General features: G+C 29.9%; 1 protein-coding gene across 2 annotated transcripts in view; it reads right to left on the reverse strand.

Annotated features, from left to right (window-relative positions):
- Positions 1-832: 832 nt before the first annotated feature.
- Positions 833-26,474, reverse strand: part of LOC136973185 (RNA-binding protein 33-like) — a 49,998-nt gene continuing 24,356 nt past the window's right edge. The window contains exons 5-21 of one of the 2 annotated variants that reach the window (XM_067267888.1): positions 26,156-26,264; positions 24,550-24,784; positions 23,414-23,574; positions 22,326-22,488; positions 22,015-22,244; positions 21,763-21,936; positions 13,194-13,308; positions 12,756-13,084; positions 12,600-12,679; positions 11,082-11,220; positions 10,874-10,999; positions 6,781-7,054; positions 6,534-6,703; positions 6,110-6,448; positions 5,928-6,035; positions 5,757-5,845; positions 833-1,872 (exon numbers count right to left, since the gene is read on the reverse strand). In XM_067267888.1, the coding sequence (XP_067123989.1) occupies positions 1,824-1,872; positions 5,757-5,845; positions 5,928-6,035; positions 6,110-6,448; positions 6,534-6,703; positions 6,781-7,054; positions 10,874-10,999; positions 11,082-11,220; positions 12,600-12,679; positions 12,756-13,084; positions 13,194-13,308; positions 21,763-21,936; positions 22,015-22,244; positions 22,326-22,488; positions 23,414-23,574; positions 24,550-24,784; positions 26,156-26,264 (2,890 nt within the window). In that variant the 3' untranslated portion in view covers positions 833-1,823. Of the gene's footprint in view, positions 1,873-5,756; positions 5,846-5,927; positions 6,036-6,109; positions 6,449-6,533; positions 6,704-6,780; positions 7,055-10,873; positions 11,000-11,081; positions 11,221-12,599; positions 12,680-12,755; positions 13,085-13,193; positions 13,309-21,762; positions 21,940-22,014; positions 22,245-22,325; positions 22,489-23,413; positions 23,575-24,549; positions 24,785-26,155; positions 26,265-26,474 lie in introns of both variants that reach the window. The other variant, XM_067267887.1, reaches the window with a different exon arrangement.

Below are 26,474 nucleotides of genomic sequence, written 5' to 3' on the forward strand. Positions count from 1 at the left end.
ATATTATCTTTAGTAAGACAAAGTATAATACCACATAGATACTTTGTCAAAAGTTACATTGAATTATTTCTAAGATATCATTTCTTTCATTTAATTAATATCCAGTGCATCAAGAACATGCTTCCACACATAATTAGAAAAATGGTACTATTAATCAAATAATTATTAAAATAATGAAAATATATTTAAAACAATAGCTTAATAAATAAAAAATATCAAAAGAATTAGTACTCAAAGTATATCCTAATTGCAATAAAATTAAAGAAGTTTTGTTGTCAACAACAAATCATCTTTCGTGTAATACAGTTAATTCCCTGATGTAATGAAGAGTAATTTGATAATTTATGCATTAATTTATCTGGAATTTGTATTTATAAATATATATATATACACGATAAAAAATTCTGTGACTAAAAATTCTATATATATAAAATGCTTATTATTAACATCACAGTCAAATTTTTTTTAATGATTTTCATTAAAATATTATTCATGTAAAAACAATTTATACTATAAAAACAAATATAGACAATAAAGTATATTTAAGTACCACATAATGTCATTTATAAAGCAAACATTACAGTAAATCATGAATATAACTACTGCATTGGAAAATTGGTATAAGCCTAATTTGATTAGACTCTGGCACATTATATTTATAAAAGCATTAAAAATCACGAATAAATCAAAACAATTTTTACTCGTAACCAACAAACTTCTTTGTTATTTGTACTTAAAGATCTGATTTAATCGAAACAGTTTTTGTGCCAGAAATCGAGAAAAAATTTAACAAATTAAGCTCTACATTACCCAAAATGACTTCATTAAACACTTTTTGAATATCGTATATGAAACGTTTTAATGATCTTTTATCTGCACATAAATTTCACATTAACAACAATAATACAAATGTCGTTTAAGGCAAGCTATGTTTGTTTTCTTTACACAAAGTTACATAACATAAAAATTATTTTGACAAAATAAAATCTATGTATGTTGTACAATACTTACTAGCAAAGTTTGTAGGTTTTACAGACCATGCTAATTTATTTCATTAAAACCCAAACTAGCATAAATAATAATAGAAATTTCTGGAAAATATTTTTAAGAAATTTAATCATATAATAAATGTATTGCCAAAATATTGAAATTTTGTATTCAAATCATTATTAAAAAATAAAAATGATAATAAATTAACCTTAATAAAACGAGTTTTATCAACCCGAAAAAAAAAAAACTAAATTTTTAAATAAATATTTCTCTCTAGAATAGTTAACTACTACTTAAAACAGATATATTTAAAAATATTTAATTTGAAATTCTTTAAAACAAGAATATTTATTTTTGATATTTTGAATTTACTGCCAATATTTTACTCATATGTACACCAAAATTATTGGTAGAAACTTTTATATAGTCAATATAATTCTTGAAAATAAACTTTGTTTAATTTACTTCAACTAGTAAACTAGTATATGTAATATGCTCTAAGAATTTCATTGTACAACATACTGAAATTGAACAAAATCAAAGATTAAAACTGGTCCTATAACAACAGCAATATTCTGTATGTTGGATAATTGGAAAGAATATTTGTATAAATGTTCATGCTAGATGATGATAACTAATTATCATGTTTGTTTTTTTAATTTCACGATTCAGTCATTGCGATAGTTCACTTGTCTTGAAAGTTAGAATATTTGCAACGCATCTTCACAGAATTGCATGGACAAATTTGAGTTAATGATGATTTTATAGAAATACGGCTCCTACCTGCATTTATTCTTATTTCTATGAAAAACATGTATTCATATACAATCTTTTTAAGCAGGGTACAGAGATACTTGGATCATTGACAAATCTAGCATGTGCCTGAAAATTATATAATTAATTTTGATTAAATACAATAAAAATTTTTCTTATATAATTAAATCATTAATAATTGTTAATATTTCAAATAATATAACAGAAGTTATATATACATATTATTATATGCACATACAGTAGTGGCCAAAAGTAAAGCTACCCTTGACATATGTTTAAAAACGCAATCTCAATTTTGTTCACCACTACTACATAATTAATATTGTGACTGTTTTCAGAGCACAAAAAAAATCAAAATACTCAATTAACTCAACAGATTTTATTTTAAATCTGATTTACAAAATAAAAAATGAAGTTTTTATATTTTACACCATGACAAAAATAGAGCAACCAAAGGAAGTGGGCAGATTTGTCCAATATTTTTAGGACAAAATATTAGTATTTTTATGCTGTAACCAGAGTTTGTGATCACTGCATCACATCTACGTTCCATTGAATCAACTAGATGTCAAGCAGTGATTTGGGAGTCTTATATACCATGCTTTTTGAATGGTAGACCACAATTCATCCAGATTCAAATATGTACACTGGTGTATACAGCACTCAACTTCATCCCAAACATTCGCTATGGGGTTTAGGTCTGGCGATTGGCTGGCCATGTCATAAGATTCATTGTTTTCTGTTAAAACCATTGCTTTACCAAATTTGCTGTGTGTTTTGGATCATTGTCTTGTTGGAAGATCCATTTCCTTGGCATTGAACAACATGCATGAGGAAGCATTTGATTCTGCAATATGTCCTGATAAATGGTTTGATCCATTATTCCATTAATTCTATGAATTGGACCAATTCCCTTTGCAAAGAAACATTCCCATACCATTATTCAGCCACCATCATGCTTTATTACAGGAACTATGCATTTTGGGTCATATCTCGTGTTCATTAGTCATCTGACATATCGTATACCATCCCTAGAGAAGACATTGAATTTAGATTCATCACTCTATAACACCTTGGACCATTTTTGTTTGGTCCAAGTGATGTGTTCCTGTGCAAACTCTAATCTCAACTTTTTGTTTCTTGCAGAGATGAGTGGTTTCTTTGCTGGTCATCTTCCATGCAATCCAAAACTAGTCAAACGTCTTCGTACAGTCCTTAAGCTTATATCTGGGTTACCCACTTAACGTTTAATATGTGAAGCAGTCAAACAAGGGTTGGCTACACTCGTACCCTGATTGAACGATCCAACTGTGGTATTGTTTTTTGTGGTCTACGTGACTTTTTGGCAGAAACAATGGTCCCATATATTTGAAAACACTCCACCACTTTTGCGACAACAGTTTTATGCAGATTAAAGATTTTTTACCAATTTCAGTAAAGGTTTTTTTCCTTCAAATGCATATCTACCATTCTTTGTTTGATATCATTTGATAATTGTATTCCTCCAGGCAACTTAGTTGATTTAATAGAACATAGATGTGATGCAGTGATCAGAAGTTCTGGTTACACCACAAAATACTAATATTTTGTCCTAAAAATACTGGACAAATCTGCATATGTTCTTTGGTAGCTCTACTTTTGTCACACTGTAAAATATAAAAACTTTGTTTTTTCTTTTGTAAATCAGATTTAAAATAAACTCTGAGTTAATTGAGTATTTTGACTCTTTTTGTGCTCTTTTCAACTATCATAATATTAATCATGTAGTAGGTGGTAAACAAAATAGAGGTTGCATTTTTAAAAATATGTCTGAGGTAGCTCTACTTTCGGCCACTACTGTATATACAAAGAAAGATGAACTTATAGAGAAGAATAAGCATTAAAAAAATCTTTGCTATATCTTGATATCTATAAGAACAATAAATCTTAAATTTAATTAACTAAATTATCCAAAATCACAATGAAAATAACATGTATATGTCATGGCTAAAGTCCACGAATGAGATGAAGCTAGGATTAACCAGCTAATCTTAACTTTATCCAAGTCTTTTTGTTAAGGCAAGTAACAATCTATTAATTTCAAACTTATCCAAATAAAGCATACTTTGTCAGAGTCATGAGTGGATAAAGTCGACATTATCCAAAAGAAAATGAATGAAGCAAGAATAAAACTTCAAATTTGGGATTTATCCAGATATTGTGGAGTTTGTCTATTATTCTTTAGATAGAGTTGACTATAGTAATGATATTACATTTTTACAAGCAATTTATTGCCAGATTTCAAACCAATTGGTGATATGGTGACAATGTTTTTCATGACTATGATAAACTTTTTAAAAAGTATTTGTAAACTCCAAGACTACATATTGTATTAATAAATATGTTTGAAGACAAACAAAAATAAGTGTCTTATAAATTCTTTTGAATGTGGGATCACATACAAATATGCTGTAACAATATCTTTATTTGAGTCTGTGCTGCAAAAAACTGCAAAAGTGTTAAAAGCTTCACCAGAAGACCTTTTATCTTTTTTCAATTTTATTTATTACTACACATTGACCCCTGGTATATGCCACTTACATATTGTTAATCTGTAAATCGAAGTACATTTTTTTTTCTTACTGTAAAGTGGGGATCCCAGAAATTTTTGACTATCTGACCACTTTGAGAATTCCTCGACCTTCTTTTCTTGTTTTGCTAATCCAGTTTAATAATAATAAATCTGGTAAGCTAGTATTAATCCACATACCATTTTCATCTAAAAGATCCACTTACAGTATGGAAACGTTGCAGATTATCTGGCTAAAGTGAAACCCTAAATTTTTTTCTTCCACTTTAACCAAAATGGAATGAAAAGCATGTGTTTATATGGATAAAGTTCAAAATTAATAGATTGTTACTTGTTTTGACCAAAAAACTTGGATAAAATTGATATTAGCTGGTTAATCCTAGTTTTATCAAATTTACAGGTTTTAGCTGTAATGTATGTACAGTACATGTGTGTATATATATGTATAATTAAATGTTAAAGGAAATATTCTTCTGAGTACAATAAAATAATAGCATTGGAATTTGAACAAGTTAAAATCAGGAAGAGTTTTTTTTTACAAGACAATAAAACAATTGACAACTTATTGACATTAGTAGTAGTAGTAGTTAGTCAGTGTGGGCTACACTGGCCATCTACTGACCTTAAAAAATAACACCTTCCTCTCAAATTTCATACAAATCTATGTTAATCAGTGTGAATTTCTTAAATTTAATATGTTTATTTTTGCATTTTTGAACCAAATAATAATAAAATATACACAAAAAAGCACTTTTGGAATTCTAAGAGTATTTTACCTCATTAGAAAGAAGACAAAATGAAGAAATTAAACATATAATAGTAGTTTTTGATATAATGCTGACAGTTTCACAGTTTTTGAATAAAAGCTTGTTCATTTTTTAACCTCCCCTGGGATATGTATTATAATGGGATAAACCTGCATGCCAGTTTTTACCATACAGAAATATCTGATTTCATGGTCTCCCCAGCTAGATTGACATGCTGGACAAATCCACAAAAATGCAGTATATACATGTTAAATACACACACACACATTTGTAACAACATTCACTGTTTAGCAAATATTCATATTTAATAAAATGAAAAATCTCAGTAATAATTCCAGTTTAAATACTAAAAGAAGTAGTTTGAGATTTAATTTAATAAGCAAACAAAACTGATTTGTTTGAAAATTAAATTGTACAATTTGTAAAAATTGCCCTTTTCTCACATCTATAGATAATTGAACAAAAATCTAAAATTTTTTAAAATACATAGTAAAAATTCAACCAAAGAAATATTATTATAAATGGCATAAAAAAGGACTCAAAAACTAGATATATTAGATTTTATTATATAACTTTGATATAAGATTTAAGGATATAAGTGAATTTCTTATCATATCTTACTAAAAATTGTTAACTATATTATAATTAAAATGTACCTCTGATACTTTTTCTGAAAATTAGAGGCATGAACTGGATCTTTAAATTTTATAACAGCTTTTCTGTCCTTTCTTTGTAACTGAATACTCTAAAGTATAATTTTAAAAATATAAAATTATTTCTTGACCACAGTAACTTTTGTTTTAAATCAAACTGTAAACAATACGTACCTCGACAGGACCAACCGAAGAGCAAAGTTTGGAGAGTTGAGCTTCGTTAGTAGAAGCTGTCAAATTTTCAATCAGTACAGTCTGTGTCTTTTGAGTTAATAAATTCCGCTAAATATTACGAATGTTATAAACAATGGTATTAAGCTAATGATTTCAAGTTTTCTATAATTTGTAATAGTCACCTGTTGTGCAGAAGGTGCATCGCCTTGTCCTTCAGTCCCTATTAAATTTACCATACGCTGCATACGTACTGCATTTCTATTACAATTTGGAGTCAAAACCTTTCTAGTAGTTGTATTTCCTCCGTTGGTATTAACTTGAATCACCTGTCGCTGAGTCTGTGGAGTTTGTCCCCTCGGTATGACTATCCTTTGATCTTTTGTAACAGGAATTTTTTTCTTAATAGTATTAATCTGATTTATTTTTGTACCAGGAGGAGCAACGGTCCTATTCTGAGGATTCTGTATCCTTTGTTGTATTATGTTAGCTTGCGTTGACTGAATTGGGGTGTTTTGTTGAGCCTTAGGTAAAGTTTATAAATCAATTTATTTATTTATTGTTATTAATTGTATTTATTAAAAAAATAATAAATAAATTTTTTTTTACTTTTGTCTGTATGATCACTGGATTCTTTTGCGTATTTTGGCCCAATTGCTGAAATTTTTTCCTTAAAACTACGACTTTTTTCAATTTGGGAGCAAAGTTTGGTGTTTGTTTCATTATATTAAAAATGCCAATTCTTTGTTTAACTGTTAATTTTGTTTGCTCTTTTGTATCTGTATAAAAAAATTATAGCAAATATAAACAAAACTTATGTATAACTATTACAATTAATATGTCAGTATTAACTAACTTTCTGATATTGCATTTTTGATTTCAACTGGTTTCTGATGCTGCAGCAGTTGTGGCTGCTGCTGCTGCTGCTGCTGCAACTGTTGTTGTTGTGGTTGCTGTTGAAACTGTTGTTGCTGCTGCTGCTGCTGTTTTTGCTCTTTTAGACGTTGCTGCAGTTCTTTCATTCTTTGTGTTGCCATCATACGACGTCTCTCTTCTTTACGACGAAGAATTTCTTCACGTAATTTCTTTTGCTCTTCTATTTTCCTTCTCAATTCTTTGGTTTCTTCATCCTAATTATACACCAGTAAGTATGTGTTCATTTATTCATTTACACGTACAATCATTACTAATATTTATTATTTGATATGATACTTATTAGGAGTTATTTTAAAATAAAATGAATGAAACTATTATAATTTAATTAAAAACTGACTAAAAATATACTTTTGTAATACATTTAGAATTGGCATGTTTAATTACTTAATTATAACGATTGATTAGTAAATAATTTAAGATCTCTTACTGCAGCATTGTGTGAAAGAAGGGAAAAGAAACATGACTACCATAATTTAGTAACTACTAGCTTAACAAAACAAATCCTTTAACCTTTAACCTGTCCTGCATTGTTGCCAAATATTTTCATGTTAATCTCATTTGATCTGCCCTGACAACCCTCAATATATTCGTCTCTGCATTGGAGCATTTTTGATACTAGATGTTGCTATGCGTCATAATTTTTATAGTAAAACAACTTTCTAAATATAATGTTTTTTGTTTTTATATTTTTCAATATATTTATTTTGTTTGTGCAAAATAAAAAAATAATTTTTAACAATACAGTAGCCATGATTATTATTAAAAAAAAACTTTTCGTTAGTCTTAACATTGACAAAAATTCAACATGGCGGCCACACACAACGAAGAAAAATTTCACCATGGGATAGATTAAATACCAGTAACATAACCTTAATGAAAACTGAACATTTTCTTTCAGGAAAGAGGTGAAAGTCGCTCAGTGGGGCTATATACTAGGTGTTTAAAAAGTTCCAAGCTGGGTGGAAGTCTGAAAGTCTTCACACCTTTAATGTGTGAAGATTTCCACCTCTTTCCTTTCTGGAACTGAAAACATAGCTAGGAAGGCAGAAGTTTGAGACTAATGGCAATCTTCAAAATGACATTAAGGCCCACCTCAAGTCACTGGCAGCAACATTCTGTGAAGAGGGGATTGCAAAGCTCGTCCACAGATATGACAAATGCCCCAATCTTCACGGTGATTATGTTGAAAAGTAACCATGTTTGTACCTAACTTTTGTAATAAATTTATTTTGTTATTCACACTTGTCTGTTTTATGGACCATTGGAAGTTGGGGGAGAAAAAAAAACAGCCTACGTATATGTGTGTTCACCCACACCAAAAGGTGTTCCTTGTGCACTAGCCAATTTCCAACTAGATTGAAACTTTTTGTAGTATTGCAATATTGAAGTTTGGTTGGCCAGATGGTCAAGACAGTTAAGATATTAACTTACCACTCTAGAACCCTGGAATTGAATTGAGGCAAACGAAACTCTGGAAATTTTCATGAGTGGTAAAAATATATTTTCCCCAGTCCCTTATGGATTGAAACCAGTGCTTAGTAACCACAGGACTAAAAGGTTAGGAACCACTGAAATAGAACATCACTTTTCTATACCAGTGATCGGTAACCTTTCTGACCTCACGGACCACTAAACTCACAATTTTAAATCCCACCATCGTGAATCTTTTTAAATGATACAAAGTCTGTAGTATAATAATGATCATAAAAGTTTAATTTTACTATATTAATATGAAACTTGCATGTTTAATTATAACAAATTAATGCAAGACTAAAGTTCATTGCAGCTTGTTTGAAATAAGTTTATGGATTCTTAGTGCTTTTCCACCAAGGATGACAATCGCACTCACAATATTGTTTATTGTTCATTATTTATTGAAAACAGTCACTTTATATTTGGTTTCAGATTCAAATAAAAACCCCCAAAGAGTGAAAAAAGCAACTAAGCATTTTGCATTTTTTCCCATAATACTTTGCATAACCTTCAGTTGAACAATGTCCAAATTTTTCCACAGACCACCCAAATTTTCTCGCAGACCACTGGTTGCCGACCATTGTTCTATACTACATTAGACTGAAATATTCTTCATTTCATCTTATTTCATTGAACTTATCCCTTCAATGTTTCAGACATCAAATATCCATTTATGAACTTATTGTTTGATAAAAGTTTTTTTTTAAACTCTTTCCACCCTGTGGGAACTAAGCAAGTCCATTACAGGTTTGACCAGGCCACAAAAGGATGGCTGGGTGATGGAAGACAGGCCCAACAATAAAATATGTGAATGACCTGAAAATTCAGGTCATTTGCATATTTTATTGGGGTTTATTGACACATCCGATTTGATTCCCGGTCCCTCAGATTGATAGGTTGCAACCTTAACCACTCAGTCAGGGGTTGGCAACCTTTCGGTGGTGTTATGTCAAACCTAAGTTATAGTGTTATTCTGGGTGCTGATGTGATTCTACCAATTTTGTTATATATGCTATGGACCAAGTAATTAATAGAGCATTATTTATAATGTCCAGCCATTATGGACAATGACTAAAATGGTCACACAACCTGATAAATATTGACTAATTTATTAAATTGGCCAGACATTATGAATACAGCTAAATTTCCTTTGGGCAATTTGATTTTTTAAAAAACTCTGAACGATTCTTAATGAAAAAAATGGATATTTTGTGAATTATTTCAAAGTATTTTAAAAACAACACAAGGTCTTTTAAAAGTAAGTATTATTAACTGTATTGATTAAACTAATGTTAATGAAAAATATTATTAACAAATTTATACTTCAATCAAAAAATCATCTTAAATGAAACTTCTGAAATGTCTTTTTTGGTATAAATTTTATTTTAAAAAAATTCAATGCTGTTAGTTTTAAAAAGTTTCTAAATCATCTACTGTATTAATGTTGATATGTTAGATATAAAATCCTTTAGTCCAACTTTTAACTTGACAAACATGACGTCAGGAGATGCAGTTTATACCAGTATGATGCACTCATAAACTCTGATATTCTTCTGGTAACTTTGAGGTCATTTTGATTTTCGACTCTTTCATTTTTTCTATCATTGTCAAATATGCTAATTTGTAAAAATTTGACTGTTGATCTTTTGCTGCTAGTAACTAATTTAATTGGTTGTTGAAACAGTTATTCGTATCACTTAATGATTGCTCCATGATCGTTACTTTTTCAAAGAAGAAAACACTATTTTAAGAAGCAAAAGTAAAATTAAAATGTTGCATAAGATTAACTACTGGTTGCATAAATTTAAAATTTAATACTGAACATAATAAGCAAGTGCAACTCAGATGCAAGTGCTGATTGGCTAGCGTAAGGATCACTCCTTAAGATATCATCACTTTGTCCGACTAGGTGATAGCAGTATTCAAAGTGACAGGTCAATCTGATAATAAAAAAAAAAAAAAACCCAAAATTTATTAGTGCCCGATTTTGTTTGTCATTATTCAAAATGCCCATATTAATCACTTAGTCCATATATAATTAAAATTGATCTGGTTGAATTTTAAAAATATATAATTTTGAAGTTAAGTTGTTAATTGAATTATGTTCTTACATGTGAAGTGCAAGCACAACATATAGATGGCAATATGGAGCATAAATGCATGCACTGTAATATAAACATACAAGCAAGAGATTTGTTTTTAATGTACCATAGCCTACACCAAACTCTGGCTTCCATTTAAATGTGTAATTAATAATTAAAATATGATTTTTACAACATTTCTATTCATTCAGAGTGCCACTGAAAATCGTCCCACATGCCAAAGGTTGCCAACTCTTGGCTCAGTCATCTGGCCAACATGAATAAAAGTTATAACTGAAGTTTGAATTCAATTACTTTAACTACTTTAAAAATGTAACTAACAAGTTCTAGAAGTATGCCCTAGGTATGCATATGTGTGTCACATAAAACAACAAGGGTTTATATATACATATATATAATTAAATATTGCAAAATAAATTTTAAAATTCAAATACAAACCTCTTCAATCTCGGCTGCTGCTTCTTTAACAGGCTGGGCAGGTTGCGACGGTGGCAGATTTTCAACTATAGGAACCTCTTTGATGTTAGAATTCTGTGCAATCGGTTTTCGTCCGATGTTACCACTCTAATAAAATTCATAATTACTTTTCCTGAATATGAAAACAGTTATAATTTTTATTAAATTGAGGAAGTTTGAAAGTACATACTTTTCTTTGTTTACGGTTATCAATTCGTTGTTGTTTTACCAAAGACGAGGTCTTATTATCCGAATTTAATCTTTTCCTCTGCATTTGTGCTTTATAACGTCTTTGAGGTGAGGACAATTGTACTTGAGGAGAAGGCATTCTATTTTACAGAAAAAAAAAACATAAAAATTAATAGTATGAAAAAATGTTGACTGCTGTATAGGATGACTATGCTAAATTGTAAAGTGAATCTTGTTATTAATGCATTCAAAGTTTAAATTAAAAAAAATTTTTCAGTCTTTTATCTTCACAACTAAGTGCATAGACAGAAAAGAGTGCATAGACATAAAAACAGATAAAAGAGACAGTTTCATAATACACAACTATAACAAAGTTTTTTCAGTAAAGATATTGCTGTCAAGAATAATGATGTCATTTTTATAACTTTTATCTTTGGTAAACTCTCTGTTTTATGACAAATTAAAAGCAATGTTTGTCTTCAATTTTATTAATAATAATTTCCATCAGATAAAAAAATTTACAAAGAAAAATCTAAATGTATTGTCACCAGGGGGCAGCTTCAAAATCTACATTTTCTAGTGCTTGTTACAGTACATAAAAGCAGAAACACCCCGTAGAATGGATGAAAAGCAAGATGCCTGTATGTCACCAGTTCCTTTTTTAAGAAATTTTATAATTTTAATTGGATATATTTGGTTTTTAAAGGGCTTTTTTAACTTCTGGCAGCATGTACCTATAAAGAAAGATCTGCCACCATGAATGTGTATAACCTGGAACATAAGAAATAAATAGTGGTCCCTTTTGGGCAGACTTTGTCTTCAATTTTATTAATAATAATCTTCATCAGACGATAAAATTTACAAAGCAATATTTGCAAAAGAAATGTAGCAACTCACGAAACAGAACAGAAATGTTAAAGCACAAACATCGCAAAGCCCAATATGCATATAGGAATATCACCAAACGATTGATGAAATAATCGGGCTATAACTCTGCTAATTTTAATAATATTACGTAATTTGCTACTAGAGATAGACATTAGGCACATTCTCTTAACTAATTAGTTAAGAAATTAGGTAAATTTAAGATTTTCTGGCAAAAAGGCAAGACTTTTAAGTGTTGAGCCTAGAATGAGATAATTGTATGTGGAGACAATTCAAAAAAAGGCTTGATGGAATGAATGTTGTTTTTTTAAGGATGGATTGATAGGTTAAAAGCTTTTTCTTGATTCAATGAATGATGACAAATGGCCATTCTTAGTTGATCAAGTTGAATCAAGATACAGCCAAAGTTACCCCCAATATCTGTTGAGCATCAGGTTAATTTTACATAATTAACCCAATGTTCAACAGAAGTTAATGTAAAAATAATATACATGGCATTGTACTGAAAAATTCTGTCATAAATCTATTGCAAATTTTAATAAATAAAATTGCAATTGAATATTGAACTACTTTCTGTTAAGATTTTAATTTAGCTTACCATATTTATAATTTTAAAAAATTGTTTCAAAATTACCTATTTTGAACATTAGACTGCTGAACTTGATGAGGATGCTGAAGAATATTCCGATTATATTTTGGAGATGAATACATATCCTATTAAAAACAAAATTACAATTATGAGAGCACAAAATAATAATATGAAATTTTGAACACTAAGTTTTAAATCTACTTTTCGGGCATTATTTGAAAATGGTGTTGTCTGTATCGGCATCATATTTGGAACAAACTCCTGAGACCGGAACTGTTGGGGTGCTGGTGGTGGTGGTGGTGGAGGTGGCGGTGGAGGCATATTCGGCTGAACGGATAATGGATTCATGGGAAATTGAGAATGATGATTTGGTGGAGGAATATGTAACGGTGGAAATGACGATGGAGGATTAGATGAATTCGACTGATGTTGAAAGTTTGACATTTGAACAACTTGCGGTAAAGGGGGAGGTGGAATATTATTATCTCGAAAATTCGGATTCGGAATCGATGGTTGATGCATTGACGGTCCTGTAAAATAAAACAGCACAAACTCTAGAAATAATAATTAAATAATCCAAACAGTGCAAATTACTTTAATGTAGAATAATGATTCTTGATTAAAATTTATACAATTTACCTCTAAAGGGCATTTCGAACATTGGTTGTCTCGGAGGTGCTGGATGAAGTGGCATATGCTGTTGAGACATATTAGCTTGTGATGTTAATACATTCCATGAATTTGAAATGGGTGGCTAAAGTAAAATGAAGTTATTACTTTATATAAAATTTTATATGCATAAATTGATTTTTCTTTTAAAAAGTTGTTCATAAAAATTGATTCAATTAAAGCAATTAAACTAAAATACACTTCTACATAACAAAATAAATCATGATTAGCTAAACAAAAACTCCATCTTGATTATAATATATTATACAAGAAATTTTCCCATCAAGTGTGATGGACTAAGAACAAAAGTTTGTATTTAATTTGTAAAATTTGATTGTCATTATAAACTAACTTTCATTTTATTTATATATTGCACCTATGCAAGGTTTTTTTCTGGCTTTTCAAATATGTCCTTCACTGAAAAAAGAGGCCAAAAATCATTCTTCACTTTGATTATTTTGATTTTGTTGCACAAATCACATTCAAATTATAAAAGTGATGAAGTAGGATGCGTGCGAGCACTGCATTGTGGCCAATAATGATGAATGGATTTGTTAATTTCATTTTTTGGTTGAGAAATTCGGAATTTTGAGAAATTGTACAAGAACATAAAGTCATACAAGTCCAAGTTTATTTTACTATTTAAAGTAATTGTATTATTTAGGTAAAATTTTCTGTTATATATTTTATATTGGTTTTGTGTAAAAAATCATTTCGACCGTGTCAAGTGGACTTAAACATTTGAAGAAATTAAGCTGAATTTTTGAGAATAAGTCTCTTCCAGTTGAGCACATTTTATTGATTGTCCAGAGCAGGACAGTTTCAATCTAGTATGGTTCATGAATAATAATTATTTTCAGCAACTACAGTGTGGATTCTGGAACAAAAATGGTTGCTATTATTCAATTTTTAAAATACAGTAATACCCCGACTAACGCAAACTCAAAGTTAGGTGCTTTTTGATTTTTTTTTGTTTGGCAATGCTGCTGCCTGCTATCTTCAGTGTTTCTCTTGATGTGATATGCATTGGATACATTTTGCACAAACTCTACGTGCAAGATTACAATTCTACAATCGACAAAAGTTAAGATTGTTTTGTTATGTTTTTCTAAACCTTAAAAAAAAAAAAAAAAACTAAGGAGTCCAAATGAAGTAAATCTGATTCTCCTGCAACTAGTAAAAAAACAAAAATGATATCTTTAGAATGTAAACTTAATATTATCAAGGATTTTGAAACCAGAATGAAAAGTGAATTGGCAAAGAAGTTTGAGCTACTGGAATCCACAGTAAGAACAACCATTAACGATAAAGAAAGAATTCTTGATGCAATGAAAAATGCTCAATCCTTGAACTCAAATATAATTTGTAAACATTACGGTATTATTGCTGAGATGGAAACAATGCTGAAATTATGGTATGATAATCAAGTAAAAGTGAAGAATTGTCCAGTCAATCAGAACACTGTGCTATCAAGCTAAGCTGATTTTCGAGAGGTTGAAATAAGCTAGAGAGGCAGGCAAAGATGAAAACTTTGTAGCTAGTAACAGTTGATTCAACCAATTTAAAACTTGCTGTAATTGGCATAACATCACAGAGAGTGGAGGCAGCTGATAAATAAGCTGTCTTCTTTTCCTGAGACACTCAACACTATGATAGAAGAAAGTGATTACAGCAGTGAAACTGTATTTAACTTGGATGAGGACTGGCTGTTCTGAAAGATGATGCATAAAAGGACTTTTATTGCATGTGAAGAAAAAACTTTCCAGACTTTAAGGTTTCTAAAGACCTATTGACAGTGACAGTTGGTGGAAATACAGTTGCTAACTGTAAGTCAAAACCTCTTTTAATTTACCTCTCCAAAAACCCAAGAGCCTTAAAAAATATGTCTAAAATTAGCTTACCAGTGATTTGGAAGTCAAATCATAAAGCCTGGGTGACAACTTCCATTTTTGAGGACTGGTTGGTTGCCACTTCATATCTGAAGTCAAATATTATTGCAAGTCTAAACAGATTCCATTTAAAGTGATGCTTCTCATTGACAATGCACCCAATCACCCTCCTGCCACTCTAATTGATTTTGACCCATGTGTGAAAGTTGTTTTTTTGCCTCCAAACACAACCAGCTTGCTTCAACCGATGGATCAGGGCGTCATCAAAACATTCAAGGCTTACTACAAGAGGTGCTTGTTTGCACATCCCTGAATGAAGCTATGAAGCAAAACAGTGAGATATCTGTTAAAGACTTTTGGAAACAATTTAATGTTTTAGATGATGTAAGAATCCTTTGAGAATCTTGGAATAAAATTTCCAAAAAAACATTGAATGGTGTCTGGAAAAAACTTTGTCTGTGTTTTTTTCAAAAACAAGATGGAAACAATGCCAGAAACTGATGTCGCTCATGTAATAGAAGAAGTTAATTTTGCCAGGCAATTAGATTTGGAAGTCAATGGTGATGATGTCAACAAGCTGTTGGATTCACATAGTCAGGAGCTGACAATTGATAAGCTCATAGAGATGCGTGAGCAAAATGTCACTGAAGTATCCGACACTTTAGACCCAGTTCCACCAGAAAAGCACACAACAATTGCAAGCTTGACAGGTCTCAGCTTAATTGAAAAAAAGGTTAAAAATTTTAGAAAACAGACTAATGAAGAACACATTATAGCTACAAAGCAAGGAATAAAAAATTATTAGCTTGCTACAAAGAAATTCTGCACGAAAAAGAAGGCATTGTGACATCAGACAATTTTGTTAGATTTTATGAAGCCATCATCATCGAAATAACTTTTTTATATAACTCATTTATTTTTTTTAATATTTTGTAATAATATGTATAAAGAACAGCAATTTTATTAAATATTTTTCTTCTAAACTAGTGTTTTTGTTAGTCCTTAGTCCCAATTAAACAAAATTTATATGTATTTATATGTAAAGTTGTACTCTGACTTATGCGAATACTTAAGCAAGTTTCGTTAAACCAACATATCACGTAACTTTGAGGTATTACTGTATCTCATTTCAGTCTTTTATTTTGCATTCATGTCACTTGTATCATTGCTGATTGATAATTTTTGTTTATACTACTTGAGTAAATTATTATTTATATAATATTAGCCCAGTAGAAAATCTCTATGATCTTAACTTAATAACAGAGTATCATTAACACAAATGTTTACACAATAATTTCAAACAAATTTAATTTGGACACATGGAGGCAGAATCACATGTTCAGTATTTGCCAAATGTCAAGCAAACATTTGGCCAATACCGAGTAGTGTGGATGATTTACTTACAACTAATATTCGGTATTTACCATTTCCCACTCCTTGTTGGTATACCATGCCAAATCAATAGGCAATTATTTGGCAATCAGTAAATACCAAACGTGTGAAGCTGCCTTAAGATACACTACAAGCAATTTAAAAAAGAAAAAAAATGTTATGCAAAGATTTATTCTACTTTTGTCTTCTATCTCAAAAGGTATTTAATAATAATTCAAATTTTACATAAACGTTAGCTTAATTTATATTAAAAAATTTCTACACTAAAGAGTTTAAAATATGAAGCAAATATATCAAATTATGCTTCATTTGTAAGACGGTGTATTGTAGAAAAAGGAAAAAATTTCACAGTAAACCTACATTTCTTAATTTCAATATGTGTAATTACTCAAGAGAGTAGTAACAATGCACTTATGTGTCTTTATTAAAAAACAATTTATTTCTGTAAATCAGGGATAGTCAACCTTTTTATACCTATAGCCCACTTTTGTATCTTTGTTGGTAGTAAAATTTTCTAACAGCCCACTGGTTCTGCAGTAACTTAATTTCGCGCAACTGCAAAGTACAGTGGAACCTTGGTATACGCTTTAGAATACGTCCTGTTTGGACGAAATTTTGCTCGGTATACGACTTTTGTTCAGTATACGACTTAATTCAATTATTTGCGCCATCTATGAACAAAGTAGCATTATCGGTGTACTAGACCAGACTAGACGTTCACGGTGCCACGGTTTATAACTTTGTTAAATTTCTTCTGATTTTAATTTGTAAGTAAAATTTTATATTTTTATTAATCATGAATTGCAAAAGGGCAAATGAAAAGCAACAGGAAACTAAAAAAAATGACTAGAATCACAATAGAACTGAAAAAAGAGATTGTTGAGAAATATGAAGGTGGCATGCGTGTTCGAGATTTAGCTGTTGCATACCGTATTCCGAGAACGACGATATCGACAATTGTGAAAAACAGACATTATTAAATCTGCTAACGTTGCGAAAGGGGTTAAATCAATTTTTAAACAGATTATTAGTATTAAGGAGAGTTTGATTTGATTTGATTTTGATTTAATGATTTAAATAATATAATACAATATGCTGTAATAACTTTAAAAATCTATAATAAAATTTATTTTTTCATTAATGTGCTAAAACAGTGTTTCAATTATTTTACAACCCCCTTAATATATCATATCAAGAGAGGGTTTTTTTTATATGAGAACGGATTAATCATTTTTACATTACTTCTTATGGGAAAGGTTGGTTTGGTATACATCCTATTCGGTATAAGTCCAAACATCAGGAACAAATTAAGGTCGTATACCGAGGTTCCACTGTACTTGTAATTTTTGAGTGGAGGTTTAGTAAAAATACGTAGTTAAATTTATCTTTTTATTCTTTGCATATCTGAGATCTGGAATTCCCTCAGAATTAAACTTGTAATAATTCGTTTTAGGAATTTTCTCCTAATATAAACATCCTGTCTAAAAACGGCCCTGGACGAGAAAATATGCGTCCCCGGCCATATAACTGTCAACAATCCTTTGTTCTTAAGCTTTAAACGGATCATCTTGCAACCTAAGTTTATACTTAACGTTCGAATTCGTCATATATTTTGAATCCCGGGAACACCTATGACACAAATCGTCATCCACCTTCGATCACGTGACCTAATTTTCCAGGCTAAACTTATAAAGGCCACTCCTCCCCCCCTCAGGGGAGTATCATATCATCTGCCGGACAAACGCCGTCAATCGTCGTCACCGCTCGGACCTACTGTCCTAACGTCTCCGCGCTCAGTCGCGATATTATAAACTGTGCCTATTTCGAATACTACTCTCCACCTCGTGGATATCAAAGTGCTAACTCTAAGGAACTAATTATGAGGTATGAACTGAACTGTAAGCTCTCTCTCGAACCCTACGCGACTTAGGGAATTTAGTCAGATTTTGTATTGGTGTCCTTTGTTAAATTTAATAAATCTTGTTTTAATTGTTAAATGGTCTCCTCTGTGTCTCGAATATTGCTTCGCCTTATCGTCGACCCCATCTCACCTCCTATCCACTTGCATAACGTGCCGGCAACGTAACAGCTATCCTGACAAGTGAGACGAAGAAAAGGGAGACACTGCTTCTGCCTACCTCCCCGTTCTCACACATATGTTTATAATACACAGACAATTTTTTGCCAGTGTGTCATATGTTTTTTTACGCCAAACTGAAAAAAGTAGCCAAATCTGGCAAGGCTGGCCCCACCAGAAAACGAACTCAACTCAAGTGATGGATGCTGTTACACCCTGCCCTCGTTACATGCACTAGAGTGCAGTACAACCTGCCCCATCAGTCATTGATGCACAGTGATGACGGAAAGTAGTTTCAACATCAAACAAAACCCTACCGCCCACCAGGAAAGCTAAAATCGCCCACTAGTGGGCGGTAGGAACCAGATTGACTACCACCGCTGTAAATCATAGCAAACTTAATGACCAACCGAAGCCGATCAAATGCAACCCAAACAATTTATTTTTTATTGGACAAAATATATCAAAGTGTATAGGAATAAGTGCAATTTATATTTGAAAACATGTTAATAATAGTAAATCACAACTTATTATTTTTGTAAGATATAATCGTATTATATAATCAAGATGGGCTGATAATAATAATAATAATAATAATAATATAGTAGAGCGTCATTTATCCAAATCAATTGGAGACTGGGGTTGTTCGGCTAATTGATTTTTTCGGATAACTGATTATGTACGAAAAAATATATTAACCTATCCGATGTTGAAATTTTTCTCTGTTGCATGTCGCTTCGTGTTGACTTTTCATTGATTTTAAGCCTAACAAAAATTTTTATAATAATAATCGAGGCTATTGTATCGTTAAAAATTATTTCTTTATTTTGTACAAACAAAATAAATATATTAAAAAATATAAAAACAAAGCAATTATACTTTAGAAGTTAATCTAGTATCAAAAACGTTAGATTCAGGACGACACAGTCCGACTGGAAAGCTTTTGGTTGACTGGCTTTTGGATAAATGACGCTCTACTGTAATAAGTGCAGAGCCCAAACGGTTAGGAATTGAAAGTTGAAATTTAGTACACAGTTAGGGTGCATCATGAGAACGTACACTAAGGAGGGATTTTTTGAAATTCCCGCTGGGGAAAAGGAAGAGGATTAATGCTTATCCTAAGAAACAGCTTCTACTGTACTGTTTTAGATGCAATTTATTTTTAACTGTGCTTTAGTAGGGTATTAGTAGGGTATGCCATGAGAATGCACCCTAATAAAAAATTTTTGGAAAGTCCCATGGGGAAGAGGTAGAAGGTTAAGGGTTACAATAGAACTTGGCTTCTATTGTACTATTTTGGATGCAGTTTTTTGCATTTTTGACTGCGTTTTAGTAGGGTATGCCATGAGAATGCACATTAAGAAGAGATTTTTGGAAATTCAACTCTCCCAGGGAAAAAGACAAGAGAGTTAGTTTTAGTCAGTATAAAGTGTAAATAATAAAAAAGGAAAGTAAATAGTGGCACATATAGTATATATTTTGGAAATTAATAAATATTTTAATCATTTCCACTGTTTGGTAACCCAAAAACAATAAATCTAAAATAAACGAATTCATTCCAAATGTGAAAAATTTGAAATATAATGTTTCAAACAAGTTTTCTTAGATTTTAGAATTTAAAATTAATCATTTTATTCAAGTAAAGTTATCATTGTTCTTGCACCCATTTTCACTGGGTGCAAGAACTATGATAAGATTGGCTATAATCTAATAATCTTAATTTTTGCTACAATTACTTTCTGCCTGAGCAACGCCAAACTCATCTGCCAGTGTTATAATAAAGATGCTTTAAACACTTCTCTTTCCTTTCATTAACTGAAAATTCATGGATAGGCTTGCCATTTTGTCCATTTGAATTTGAAAACAGTTGTTTTTTTCTTCTTAAATCAAGAGCAAAGTGATAATAAAAATAAAATACTAAAGACAACAGATTATCTACTTTACATATATAACATAAGTAAGAAAGACAGATGCATACTGCCAAATTTGGCATTGTATCTTTTTTATATTCATCACTAATAATGAGAGAAAAATTTTTTCAATATCAAAATTTGCTTTTCATAGAGAAAAATGATGAATGACAGAATAAAACTGTGCTTATGTAATTATAATTATAGTTATATTTCAATGAGGTGTGATGCATACAGGACGACCATCCACAAAAATTCCAAGGTTTATTGCTCATATTCGATCTTGGGTCCCCAGAGCAACGAGCTAATGCCTGTATTGCTTTGGCTATATGGTAAGCCCACATTTTCTATTAGCCACCAATAAAAAGAATATCTATTTTTTTTAATATATAATTTTATAAACTTAAAAATAAATCGAATAAAACAAACTAATTTAATAACAAAATCATAAATAATATACACCAGGGTGGCCAAACCTTGTCACAATAAGAACCATATACAGCATATCAGAAAGTCATAAGAGCCACATCCTACAATGAAATAGTATTTCATATATAACCTATATACTGTATATATACATAAGAATGGAAGGGTTCAATATAAAATAATAAAAGACCATATGAAAAAGTAGACAATTCACTTGACTGTAGTTTCTAAATATTGCAAATTAAAAGAATTTCTTTTTATTACAGTATGAATTTGAAATAATATACAGTCAAACCTGTTTTTATGCGGGGGATAGGGACCGCATTAAAAAAAACGCATTAAAAAAAATCTCACGAAACTTCACGAATGGCTGTAAATAATAGTTTTCGCGACACAATTAAAAAAATATTTTTTTATGCGGTCAACGGGGACCGCATAAAAAAAGTCTCACATAGAAAATAACTCAAAACCGTACGAAATAGAATTTATTGACAACAGATGTCAGCACTTGACTGCATCGTCTGGTCTATCGTCTGTTTTGCATATTTTTGTCCAGGTGGTGTTTTGTTGACTTAAAAAGTAAATTATTTCATTTTTCGCATATTCATGCAATAATATTACTATAATAAGTGCATTTATGCTATAATAAATTTATTTAGCTATAATAAGTCAACGTGAGACATGACGAATCGCACGAGACTAGTCGCCAACTATACCGCACAAATAAAAAATCGCACAAAAATAACCGCATAAATTAAAAATTCGCATTAAAAAAATCGCACAAATAAAAATCGCACATAAAAAGAGCGCATAAAAACAGGTTTGACTGTATATTTAAAAGTCACCTGAAATCTATGAATGTTTGTATTATTCATTTGAAGTGGTGGAGAACCCAATAATGAATCATTTTGTGGAATACAGGCAGGTGGCATGGTATTGATAGGTGGACGAAACATATCAGGCATACATTCTAAATTAGCACGAGATGACGGATGGTTTCTCTGATCAAAGTGCATGTCCTGCTAAATTAGAAAATCACATCATTAAAAAACACAAATAAATATAGAAAAGCTAAATGCAAAATACTAAATACTTACTTGATTGTGAGGAAACTGTCGATCTCCACCGAAGGCTGGCGGTCGATTGTCTAGCAACCCCATTCGATACTGTCCCTGCTGCGGTATGGGAAATCTTGGGCCCATATTTTGTAGTGACGACGGAGGTAGATTTTGTTGTATTTGTGGAGTCATGTTCCTTCCACTGTTTATGTGTTGTGAATGTGAATTACGAATAAACTGAGATTGTTTGGCAGGTGCGTATGATGATTCTGTTTGAAATTCGTTTACAAAATGATTTATTTAATGAATTCTTTCTTGTAATAAAATTAAACCAATAAAATTTTCTTTACCTTCTGAAACTGATGGACGAGGCCCGCGAAAATGTGGATTTATTAATATCTTTCTAGGTGGATTATGAGAAGTGTAAGATGATTGCTGTGACGTAGATGGCTGTACATTATTGTTTACATGCGGTGTGGGATAAACAGGCTGAACAGGTATTTCGCTCCTCATCTTTATTTTTACAGAAAGAAATCATAATTTTTTAAAATAGAGATTCATAAACTTTTAATTATATATTTTTTAAGAGTAAAACTAATTAATTTTGCACATAAAACTAATACAAAACTAAGAAATATTTCAAACATTTTCAAGTAAAATTGGAAAGATGAAACAGTAATTATTGAATTCTAAGTAAATTTTCACTTTAATTACATTAATTTCAGAATAACTTTTCATTTACAAGATTTATATAAAAACTTAACAATTCATCATATTTAACCATTATTAATAATTTTTAGACTTTTAATAATTTTAATTTCAAAAAAATTAATTGATAGTTGTTGAAAATTGACAATTATAGCAAGTCTTCGTGATTCTCTTAATTTTGCTGTGAAATTCAAATTGCTAAAAAATTAAAATATTTATTTTCATACCTTAAAACAGGATAAGGTGTATATTTTGGGTATTATAATAAATATTACAACAATATAAGCTTATAATAATTCACTGAAACAGAATATTTTTCATTCTGTAAATCAACAAAATATATGAATAAGAACTTCAGATAAGATATATAAAGCCAAGATAACAACATTAAAAATTTATTTATAAAGTCCCACTTCCTGTTTCTAAATAATAATTATTATTATTATAAAAGTATAACAGTTCATCTAGCTCTAAAACTGTGATAGACATCCAGATATAAAATTGCAAAAATACTATAAATTGTGTATAATACTATATTTGTAATCCTAATATTCCAAAGAAATGTGTAAAAAAAAAAAAAAAAACACACACCCATGCTGATTTTGTAGTTTGCAAAAATAAATAAAAATAATTTTTTATTTGTGATTATGAAATAAAAAGAAAGAATTTTGTTTGATATCTAAAAAACTTGATACCAATTATATCTTATTCCTTATTTATAAATATTCACCTGAGTAATTAAAGGTCGTTTCATCTGCAACTGCTGATGTTGAAGCCCTCCTTTACCGAATTTGCTTTTAGATTTTGGTTTACGATACCGATTCTTCCTTTCTTGTTCTCTGGCTAAGAATTCATTTACCTTTGCCGCTTCTTCAGCAGAAATAACAGAGTCTATTAATGAACATTAACACAAAACAATTAAATATAATAAAAAATTAATCAAGTCATTATTTACTTATGTAATTAAGTTTTGAAAGATAAAATGTTTTATTTTAATTGGATATTAATGAGTGAAAATAATTTAGTATTTTAAAAGAAAAACATCTAATTATAATTTAACAACGACATAAAGGTCACTAATGCAATATCAGTGTTAATTGTTAACAGAGAAGCAAAACACTGACATATTGAGACAAAAAGTATTCTATACATTCTCAAGCAGTGACCACTTCAGTAATTTCAGTTTACAAAAGAAATTTAGGATCTTTTTATGATAAACATTGATAATGATCCATAAAGATAATACAGTTACCTCCAAATATTCGAAATTAGTCTGTAAACAAGATGACAGTGTAAAATGGAAAGTAATTTCTCCTAGATACCAAAGTAACTAAGTAAAATAACTATGAATATATTATTTATATTAGCTGATTTTTATTTGTAAAATCCTATAATAAAATTCATTCTATCATGAAAACCTAAGACAAAATTTTCTGTTATTATCTAAACAATAAAAACAGTTTTGTGTTCATGAAGTTTCACATAGTATTTTAAAAAAAATCAAATCTAACAATTTGTACAGTTATTAACATGTATTTTCTAACAATTCTAACTTTAAAATTTTAAAATTAGTTTTTCTTGTGATTTTACACTCTAAATAAAATATGCTAGTAAATTTATTAATTTTGACATTAAAATATGTGTGATATCTGATCTTATTTTTATTTAATTTCTGATACACCTAACATAAATTGGTAGATTTCTCACATTCTATGAATTTTATTTCCAGAATTAAACATAATATGAAAGCCTATATAACAATATAGTTATTATTTTATTAAGAATTCAAAAGTTTCATTAATAACCATCTAATATAAAAATTTATTTATCTATTATTGAATTTTTCATTAATATTTTAATCCTTACCCAAATTATCAGGAATATCTGGCCTTTTCTTTGCTGCAGATATACTTATTACATTAGCTCGTTCAGATCTGAAACGTTCATGACGATCATCATTGTCTGCATTTTCTTCTTCACTTTCTTCTGTCTCCAAGTGCTCTGCTTCATTCTTCACAGTTTCTGGCATATGAGAAACCTCGCATTGTTCTAACGATTCTTCTATTTTACGACTGTTTTCTATCTTTACTTGTCTCGTTGACTGAAGATTAAAGAAAACCAATTATAATTTTATTTCTCATCAAGATTAATTTTCAATATTAATTGCCTTTATTTTGTTTTTATTGAGCTGCAATTTTCAAATTGCAAACTTATATATTCCCACTGTTTTCTGTCCTTCATTAATTTTGAGAATAGAATTAGATGGTTGAAAATCAAGATCAAATATGGAAAGCTCGGGGTCAGATGACCCAATTAACTATGTATGAACTTTCAGTCTAGATTGGAAGTCATGTAATTTCAGTTCAAAATTTTCTTAAGAATGGATAGATAGATAGCCGGCATGATTCAATTGTTATCAGGAGAAGTATGACATACAGGAACAAGACACCATTAAAATTCAGACTAGGTATGGAAAGCTTAGGGGCCAGAAACCCTACTTCTGGTCTGGACCAGAAGCCACATGATTTTTTTTTAAATTAAAAGATTATTAAAAATTGCAGCCCAGTGTTATTATGCTGTCACAATAAATACATTGGTAATTAATAACAAATAAATAAAACCCCAACAATTATACACATTCATCTAAAAATTCTTACATGATATTTGTTATGTATAAATACAGTATATACAGTGAACTCCTGTATAATGTGATGAAAAAAACTGACTAATACTCACACAAGTCTAATTTTGTCATCCAGAGGTATACATTTGCTTCTTTAACTTCTAGGTCTAAGTATAAACTTGCATAAAATTGTCTGATGATGCATGTTTTAGAAATGTAATTTCCTATAATGTGGAACATATCCCCTTGCATTGTACAGGACCCAACTGTATGTGTGTGTGGTATTTTTAAATTATTCATTTCTACTTAATATTTAATCTTTATGTTCAGAAATCATCATATAATAAGTATTAAAATTTTACATATAATTTATTTTTACAAATATTTAATACTTTTCATTCATTCTTATTTGTACAAAACTCCAAAAGAACCTTAAATCCAGTATTAAATAAACACAATTTCATCCTTTTTTAAAGATCACCTTCAGATTTTAAATAAAAAAGGAATATAAATCCAACTGAAAGTAATCAAAGTATTTGTCACATGTGCAAAAGGTTTTTAAGTTTTAATACTACACTATTTAAAGCTTTTTGTAATTTTGATACTAAATACATCTAGTTTCTAAGGAGATTTACATCTTATTTGTATGTTTGTACAATTTATGCTTTTACTTTTTGTTTTAATCAAAATTTATTTGTTAAAAAAACTTTTCATAAACAAACATTTTTCAAATTAGAACAAAATGCAAAGCCAATCAATTCCGCATTAAAAGTTATCAGCTATCAATATTAACTAACCAGTAATTTAAAAGTAAATATAATATAAATATCGTAAATTAAAAATACCAACCTCTGTTGAATTAAAAGAGTTATCAACATTTTCTTGTGAGAAACTATCGAATTCTCCGTCTACTTCTACTTCTAAAATGTCTTCGTCCTGTTGGGAATCTGAACTTATTCTACAAAAATAAATATTAAAAATGTTTTTAAAAATCTAAACAGTATAATTTATATACTTTAGTAAAATAATGAATAGCAAAGACTTGAAAATACTTATAATGACTTCATACATGTTCCTGTAATAATCCTAATGTAGTATTTTTATACATATGTTTGTTATTATTTGATCTCACATTTCTATAGATATCATTACTAAGAAATAACATTCA

The sequence above is a fragment of the Centruroides vittatus genome, unplaced genomic scaffold (genome assembly GCF_030686945.1).
Source record: "Centruroides vittatus isolate TY-2023 unplaced genomic scaffold, ASM3068694v2 contig_3103, whole genome shotgun sequence".
Taxonomy (NCBI): domain Eukaryota; kingdom Metazoa; phylum Arthropoda; class Arachnida; order Scorpiones; family Buthidae; genus Centruroides; species Centruroides vittatus.